The sequence below is a fragment of the Gymnodraco acuticeps genome, unplaced genomic scaffold, assembly GCF_902827175.1.
Source record: "Gymnodraco acuticeps unplaced genomic scaffold, fGymAcu1.1, whole genome shotgun sequence".
NCBI lineage: Eukaryota > Metazoa > Chordata > Actinopteri > Perciformes > Bathydraconidae > Gymnodraco > Gymnodraco acuticeps.
In genome coordinates this window covers 27,096-36,152 of record NW_022990524.1, presented here as the reverse complement: position 1 = coordinate 36,152, position 9,057 = coordinate 27,096, and the positions used below count along the sequence as shown (strand labels likewise).

Sequence of the window (9,057 nt, the reverse complement as noted above, 5' to 3'; positions counted from 1 at the left end):
GTAGTCTGTTCTCATGTAGTCTGTTCTCATGTAGTCTGTTCTCATGTAGTCTGTTCTCATGTAGTCTGTTCTCATGTAGTCTGTTCTCATGTAGTCTGTTCTCCTGTAGTCTGTTCTCCTGTAGTCTGTTCTCCTGTAGTCTGTTCTCATGTAGTCTGTTCTCATGTAGTCTGTTCTCATGTAGCAGTAATCTGTAATCAGTGCTTTGACTTCACTGGAAACTAAAGGTTCTTCTTGACTGCAGGATCTTTACTGTCTAGCTTCCGACTCTTCTTTCACCTCTGTCACCACATGAGGAAGCTGCTCTATCAGTGTGTCTGCGAGCGTGTGTGTGTGTGTGTGTGTGTGTGTGTGTGTGTGTGTGTGTGTGTGTGTGTGTGTGTGTGTGTGTGTGTGTGTGTGTGTGTGTGTCAGGAGTTTCCAGTGTGGGCGTGGCCAGGCTGCAAACAGGAAGTAGAGTGTGTGTAGTTTCTGAGTAATTTCCAATGTTCCTGTGAGAGGGCTATAAAGCCGGCAGGAACTGCAATACTTCAAATACCGTGAGTACTGTGAGTACTGTTACTTTAAGTTCTTTACATTTTGCTGTACATTCAGTACTTTTACTGCAAGTACTTTGTGTTGATAATACTTAGCACAGTCAGGAGCTTTACTTTCTAGAAACTCTCACACTGCACTCTGTGTGTCATACTGCAAGTACTTTAGAAATACCGTGAGTACTATTGAGAGAGTACAGTTGTTTTTTTACTGCACAATCAGTGCTTTTACTCTGAGTACTTTTTGTTGATAATTCTTCAGTCAGGTTTTGTTTGCAGGATTTTTACTTTCTAGGCAAACAGGAAGTAGAGTGTATATATATATATATGTATTTAGTCACTTTTTCCACTTGTTCCTGTGAGGAGAGTGCGACTCCCTGCAGGGACACACTGCAGTACTTCAAATACTCTGTAGATACCGTAAGTACTGTGTGAGTACTTTTACTGTCCGAACTTTGTGTTGATAATACTTCGGTCAGGATTTTTATTTTCTAGGCAAACAGGAAGTACAGTGTGTTTTTAAAGTCATGTTTTCCATACGTTTCTGTGAGAGCTTAACACAGCTCGACTCACTGCAAACTTAAAGTACTTCATAAATACCGTGAGTACTACTGAGAGAGTTCTGTGTTTTTTTACTGCACAATCAGGAGCTCCAGGATGGAGGCGGTGCTCCTGGCCCTGCTGCCCGGCTGCAGCGCCTCCTGCCTCGGCCTCTCCCCCTCTCTCTCGCGACCCGCTCTGGTGCTCCAGCTGGATAGCGGCTCCACAACAGAGACTCTCTTCCGGTTCAAACTGACCGCGGATCAGCTGGGGATCAGCACCGTGCGCGTGCACACCACTGCGCGCGGCCGCGACGTGCTGCGGCGCTACCAGCAGCTGCTGTTCACGAGCCTGTACACCTTTGATTACCAGGTGCATTACGTCACCTGCTGCACAGACCACGCCCACAAACGCTCACCTGGAGGAAAGGAAGTGGAGGAAGAGGTTTCCGGGTTCCTGCAGCAGCTTCCTGCTCAGAGGGGGTGCGTGCAGGTGCTGAAGTCCCCTCTGATCCCAGGTACAATACATTTAGGGTTTTAATGTCTCCTCAATATAGCAGTAATGTAATCAGTGTTGTGTTAACAGAAACCCCATTGGTCAGACAGTTTATAGGTTTGTCTCTTTATTTGTCTTACTCTCTTAATCTGGTTTATTTTTATTTCTATTTGAGATGCTAATATGTTAGAATAGTTTGTTTTTACTCAGAGTACATTTGATCTTATCTTCATCAAATGCAATGCAAATAGATACAAGAGCACGGAAGAGGATGAGGGACGCTTTGAGTTCATCTCAGAATTCAGATGATGTTTTCCCTGAAAGATAATAGTCTGAATTTTAGGGGGGATTTTGGTCAAATCCCAACCGTTCTGTCTCATGTTGCCCTCATCCTCTTCCTTTCAAACAAAGACCAATAAGACGGGTTTTACTTCAGATAAGAGAAGACTTTATTCATCCTGAAGGAAATGGTTGTGCCAGTTACAAAGATACAATAAACAGTGCAGTGAAAAGAGCATTCAATAGCAACAGGAAGTATAGCCGGCCGCATCATGAATGTGAAACACTGTACGGAGACGAGCAGTTACAGAACATGGGAATCAAGTGTTATTTATAGAGCACATTTATAAGCGATGTTTGGTGGAGCCAAAGTGCTGAACATATAATACAAATAGCCTACAGTAGAGACACTTTACAGCCAATACAACACCCTCTGTCCTCAGACTACGCAGACCCTCTGTACGCAGACCCTCCGTCCTCAGACCGTCCGTCCTCGGACCCTCTGTCCTCGGACCCTCTGTCCTTAGACCCTCACATCGTACAAGGAAAAGCTTCCAGAGAAACCCCACAGTTTAAAGGGAACATGGGAGAAAGCTCAGGGAGAGCAGCAGAGGAGGGATCCCTCTCCCAGGACGGACAGACAATAGATGCCGTGTGGAAATCCAAGAGATAATACATTTTACAGCATATAGACCGAATGTTAGGAAATGCATGTGTCTGTAATAAGAAGATGAATCTACGAGGATGTCAGCTCCAATCCTGTGGATTGAATCAGGATTGGAATGAATCCCTTCCTCTCCCTCAGAGTGCTTCGGTCACGGCTTCAGCACCCGTGCAGGCGGCGTCTCGTCCATCGCCTCGCTCTCCTCTCTGAACCTGTTCAGCAGCAGCAGGAGGAGAGACTCATTGTCCGTGGTGCAGGAGAACCGGAGGAGACTGGCTCTGAAGGCAGGCTTCAACCCCCGAGACCTGCAGCTGGTCAAGGTACTGAACTGCTAGACGGTCCTGAAGGGTCCTGAAGGGTCTGTTAAAGATCTCCTACTATCTTCAGATATCACAGGTCTCAGATATAAGGACATGTCTCTGAAGTGTCCTGCTCCAAACCCCAAACAGGTCCTTGTAGCCCCCCCCCCTCTCTTCCAGCTGTTACTAAGGACATGTCTCTGAAGTGTCCTGCTCCAAACCCCAAAAAGGTCCTTGTAGCCCCCCCCCCCTCTCTTCCAGCTGTTACTAAGGACATGTCTCTGAAGTGTCCTGCTCCAAACCCCAAACAGATCCTTGTAGCCCCCCCCCCTCTCTTCCAGCTGTTACTAAGGACATGTCTCTGAAGTGTCCTGCTCCAAACCCCAAACAGGTCCTTGTAGCCCCCCCCCCTCTCTTCCAGCTGTTACTAAGGACATGTCTCTGAAGTGTCCTGCTCCAAACCCCAAACAGGTCCTTGTAGCCCCCCCCCCTCTCTTCCAGCTGTTACTAAGGACATGACTCTGAAGTGTCCTGCTCCAAACCCCAAACAGATCCTTGTAGCCCCCCCTCCCCCTCTCTTCCAGCTGTTACTAAGGACATGTCTCTGAAGTGTCCTGCTCCAAACCCCAAACAGGTCCTTGTAGCCCCCCCCCCTCTCTTCCAGCTGTTACTAAGGACATGTCTCTGAAGTGTCCTGCTCCAAACCCCAAACAGATCCTTGTAGCCCCCCCCCCCTCTCTTCCAGCTGTTACTAAGGACATGTCTCTGAAGTGTCCTGCTCCAAACCCCAAACAGATCCTTGTAGCCCCCCCCCCCTCTCTTCCAGCTGTTACTAAGGACATGTCTCTGAAGTGTCCTGCTCCAAATCCCAAACAGGTCCTTGTAGCCCCCCCCCCCTCTCTTCCAGCTGTTACTAAGGACATGTCTCTGAAGTGTCCTGCTCCAAACCCCAAACAGATCCTTGTAGCCCCCCCCCCTCTCTTCCAGCTGTTACTAAGGGCATGTCTCTGAAGTGTCCTGCTCCAAACCCCAAACAGATCCTTGTAGCCCCCCCTCTCTTCCAGCTGTTACTAAGGACATGTCTCTGAAGTGTCCTGCTCCAAACCCCAAACAGATCCTTGTAGCCCCCCCCCCTCTCTTCCAGCTGTTACTAAGGACATGTCTCTGAAGTGTCCTGCTCCAAACCCCAAACAGGTCCTTGTAGCCCCCCCCCCCCTCTCTTCCAGCTGTTACTAAGGACATGTCTCTGAAGTGTCCTGCTCCAAACCCCAAACAGATCCTTGTAGCCCCCCCCCTCTCTTCCAGCTGTTACTAAGGACATGTCTCTGAAGTGTCCTGCTCCAAACCCCAACAGATCCTTGCAGCCCCCCCCCTCTCTTCCAGCTGTTACTAAGGACATGTCTCTGAAGTGTCCTGCTCCAAACCCCAAACAGGTCCTTGTAGCCCCCCCCCTCTCTTCCAGCTGTTACTAAGGACATGTCTCTGAAGTATCCTGCTCCAAACAGATCCTTGTAGCCCCCCCTCTCTTCCAGCTGTTACTAAGGACATGTCTCTGAAGTGTCCTGCTCCAAACAGGTCCTTGTAGCCCCCCCCCCTCTCTTCCAGCTGTTACTAAGGACATGTCTCTGAAGTATCCTGCTCCAAACAGGTCCGTGTAGCCCCCCCCCCCTCTCTTCCAGCTGTTACTAAGGACATGTCTCTGAAGTGTCCTGCTCCAAACCCCAAACAGATCCTTGTAGCCCCCCCCCCCCCCCCCTCTCTTCCAGCTGTTACTAAGGACATGTCTCTGAAGTGTCCTGCTCCAAACCCCAAACAGATCCTTGTAGCCCCCCCCCCCTCTCTTCCAGCTGTTACTAAGGACATGTCTCTGAAGTGTCCTGCTCCAAACCCCAAACAGATCCTTGTAGCCCCCCCCCCCCCTCTCTTCCAGCTGTTACTAAGGACATGTCTCTGAAGTGTCCTGCTCCAAACCCCAAACAGATCCTTGTAGCCCCCCCCCCTCTCTTCCAGCTGTTACTAAGGACATGTCTCTGAAGTGTCCTGCTCCAAACCCCAAACAGATCCTTGTAGCCCCCCCCCCCTCTCTTCCAGCTGTTACTAAGGACATGTCTCTGAAGTGTCCTGCTCCAAACCCCAAACAGATCCTTGCAGCCCCCCCCCCCTCTCTTCCAGCTGTTACTAAGGACATGACTCTGAAGTGTCCTGCTCCAAACCCCAAACAGATCCTTGTAGCCCCCCCCCCCCTCTCTTCCAGCTGTTACTAAGGACATGTCTCTGAAGTGTCCTGCTCCAAACCCCAAACAGGTCCTTGTAGCCCCCCCCCTCTCCTCCAGCTGTTACTAAGGACATGTCTCTGAAGTGTCCTGCTCCAAACCCCAAACAGGTCCTTGTAGCCCCCCCCCTCTCCTCCAGCTGTTACTAAGGACATGTCTCTGAAGTGTCCTGCTCCAAACCCCAAACAGATCCTTGTAGCCCCCCCCACCTCTCTTCCAGCTGTTACTAAGGACATGTCTCTGAAGTGTCTGAGAGTGAGAGTCTCCTGACACACCGGGGACACACCGGGGAAACACCGGGGACACACCGGGACACACCGGGGAAACACCGGGGACACACCGGGACACACCGGGGACACATGGTGATGTAGAGAAGACATCAAAAAGTACATTCTGCATGATAGGAGAGCTCTAATGACAGCATGAGGTGTGGATGTTACAGTGTGGATGTTAAAGTGTATGCAATGCCCCCTACAGGTGGACCACGGCAGTGCAGTGTGGGTGGTGGGGGGGGCGGAGCCTGAGAGATATGACGCTATGGTGACGGATCAGAGGGGGCGGGTCTTAGCGGCTCCGGGGTCCGACTGCATGCCCCTCCTCTTCGCTGACCAGGGGTCAAAGGTCATCGGAGCCGCACACGCTGGTAAATACTGATGAGGTCATTCTCACTCACTCACCAACTAACTAGCTAAATGACACTAACTAACAAACACATTAACTAACTAGCTAAATGACACTAACTAACAAACACATTAACTAACTAGCTACATGACACTAACTAACAAACACATTAACTAACTAGCTAAATGACTCTAACTAACAAACACATTAACTAACTAGCTAAATGACACTAACTAACAAACACATTAACTAACTAGCTAAATGACACTCTAACTAACAAACACATTAACTAACTAGCTAAATGACACTCTAACTAACAAACACATTAACTAACTAGCCAACTAAATAACTAACTGACTATCTGAGCTACACAGTGTTTTGAGCAACACATTCCTCGCTGTTTTAAACTTCTGATTATTGTTAAACTACTGGTTTAGTCAAATAAGTTAAGTTTGTTAGTCACGTGTTTGACATAATAAACACTCTGATAAATGTGTGGGAGTAAAGAGTTAAATATCTGAGAGGAAGCAGGAAGTAGAAACACCTGGATAAAAAGGTAAACAATCACTTCCTGGTCCTGCAGGGTGGAAGGGGACCCTGGAGGGCGTTGCCATGGCGACGGTGGGAGCCATGGTAACGGAGTTTGGTTGCCGGGCGAGGGACATCGTGGTTGCCGTGGGGCCGTCAGTGGGGGGGTGCTGCTTCACGCTGGACAGGAAGCAGGCGCTCCACTTCCTGTTGCTCCATCCAGACTGCGTGAAAGACCCCGAGGCCGAGAGGCCGCACGTCAACATACGCCTCGCCAACAGGTACTAATACACACAAATACTACCATCAGCAGAGTTGGGTGTAACGCGTTACAAAGATTCAATTGATCTCCAGTTATAACGCCGGACTCCGCCGCCGGAGCTAACGGAGCCGCAGGGGGCTAGCTAGCTCCCTGCGGCTCCGTTAGCTTCGTGGCGGACTCCGGCGTCCACCACTGGGTTAATTGCAGTCATCGCCTATCGGCCAATAGATGAACTGCAGTTTGTGGCACTTCCTTATGGGCGTCCCGGCTCTGCCCAGAGTTTGCCTCTTGAGTTAAACTCAGTTCTTAAGACCTGAGTTTTCGTCTGATTTTATTTATTTATTTGTAAAAAAATATGTTTTTATTTACTGATTATTATTTTTCTTGAATAAAATATAATTGTTTTGGAATAAATAAAATATATAATTTATATATATTTTTAAGTTCTTAGAATTCTGAAAAGCAAAGTGTTTTTTTTGTATATATTTTTTCAGGTTGTTTTTGTTGAAAAATGTATAATTCTGAAACCAACAACCTCTTTATTACCCAGAATCCTCCTGGAGCGCGGCGGCGTGCTGCCCGGGAACATCGACGACAGCTCGGTGTCAGAGTGCACCTCCTGCCACACCGAGCTCTTCTTCTCTCACGTCAGAGACGGACTGAACTTCGGCACCCAGCTGGGCTTCCTGTGGATCAGAGAGGAAGAGGAGGGAGAGGAGGAAGAGGAGGGGAGAGAGAGAGAGACTGACAGGTAGACAATAGTAGGAAATACACAGAGTACACATGAGATGTACTTTATACTACTCCACTACATGTGTTTTAATGTTTATTACAAGTTGTTGTATTTAAATAAAAAAATGTATATCTGAGAAAATATAAGACGTGTCTGGGAATAATTTCGCCCTGCATGTTTACCTTTGCCCCCTGACGCAGATGACCTACGTTGAGCAGCTGCTATCTCCCTTAAGGAGGGGCTTGTTGCCAGTTTGTGAGCGGGCAGCTCTCGGTCAGAGATAGTTGTTGTTGTGGGACACCTGGAACACATCCTTCTCGGGGTGTAGATGACCCCGAGCAATAAGCGACAACAAAGTTGATTCAGTGTCGAGCGGCCAAAATCCTATAGAACTGAAACAGATAGTTAACTTCACAGCCGCTGAGGCACTAGTTAGCGGATCTTACGCAGGCAATGATCCAGACAAGATTCTCCGTTGTGCATTTTATTCCTATGACAAAATACAATGAACAGGTTTCCTATATCTCTTTCCTTAAGCCTTTCCCTTGTGTAGCTTGAAACACCCTGGTAAGAACCCGTTTGCCTCCTAGTGCTCTGGCTCCCACCACCCACCTGTCTCCAATACAATTACACCAGGTGCTCTAATCACCCAGTGCCCAAAACATGCCTTCAAAATAAAAGCATAGAAACTACTTTAACTTATGACGCTAACTAAGAATACATATAAATACATGATAATAATAAACACTATAAACAGCAAGAAAATAAATGTTAAACTATTAAATAATATAAAGAGATATATATATATATATATATAACTCCAACAGTGTCCTCAGCTGTTTAGTCTATCTATTGAAGAATGTTGATTATTACACTCCGAGTTAAAACCTGGAGCTACAGGAGGGCTCTTCAGGATGGAATTCTGAGCATAAATGTGGGGTGGGTAAGAATGGAGAGAGCAGCTCGAGTGGGCTAGAATTTGAAAGTACGCAGCCGGAACAGATCGGCCCCTTCCTTCAGACTTCCTCACAGAGCCCCTCCCCCAACACACAGAAACGCGCTCATGACCAATGAGGGCAGAGATCAGTCTGTGCCCCGATGGAAGGCTGACAGGCAGGTAGGCCATCCAGTTACTTTAGCCGGCTCAGATGATTGGTCGAGCTTTCTACAGCGCCACGGCTTCCACTGATGATGTGTTTTAATGTATGTATTGTCAAAGCATTTCATGTATTCATTGCTATCGGGATGTTAAGAGCACTCCATGGAATATAGTGTTTCTGAAGTGAATTACCTAGCCCACCTTTAATGTCACATTGCAAGTTATTTTTCTTCATTGGAGTTTTCACTTCTATTATTTAGATCTTCATTTTCTAAATGTAATTATTATGTTGCACGAGACATTAATGCAACAACTGTCCTGAACAGCAGCGAGTAATCAAATGTAATAATATCTCAGGATTCTGAAAATGAATCTTCTTATTTAATTTTCTCTGAGAAATATTTATTTTTGATAATCTCTAAAGCATGAGAAATCGTTATCTTTATTACAAACATATTTTTAAAAAATGCTCTTTTTTTTATAATCTCTAAATGATGTTTAAAAAATAGAAATAATAAATACACAAAATATTTGTCAGTATTTTTTTTATAATCTCTAAATGATGTTTAAAAAATAGAAATAATAAATACACAAAATATTTGTCAGTATTTTTTTTTCTCAAACCTCAAAATTCTATTGTCTCTTTAAAAACATCTCGTTCTTGCTGCAAATCTAAGAATTCACTGAAGTATTTTATGAGGTAGAACAACATGTTAAATCTCTTCAGCTTG

General features: G+C 46.6%; 1 protein-coding gene across 3 annotated transcripts; it reads left to right on the top strand.

The window, feature by feature from the left end:
- Window positions 1–416: 416 nt before the first annotated feature.
- Window positions 417–7,298, top strand: LOC117553338 (laccase domain-containing protein 1-like). Of its 3 annotated transcripts, none has more exons than XM_034227220.1 (6): window positions 417–548; window positions 1,181–1,590; window positions 2,653–2,831; window positions 5,561–5,726; window positions 6,288–6,513; window positions 7,045–7,298. In XM_034227220.1, exons 2-6 carry the CDS (start codon window positions 1,191–1,193, stop codon window positions 7,247–7,249), a joined length of 1,176 nt encoding a protein of 391 aa, XP_034083111.1. In that variant the 5' UTR covers window positions 417–548; window positions 1,181–1,190; the 3' UTR covers window positions 7,250–7,298. The 3 variants fall into 3 exon arrangements, with proteins under 3 accessions (XP_034083111.1, XP_034083112.1, XP_034083113.1); XM_034227221.1 differs by having other exon boundaries at window positions 449–539; XM_034227222.1 differs by lacking the exon at window positions 417–548 and adding an exon at window positions 555–953.
- Window positions 7,299–9,057: the final 1,759 nt, after the last annotated feature.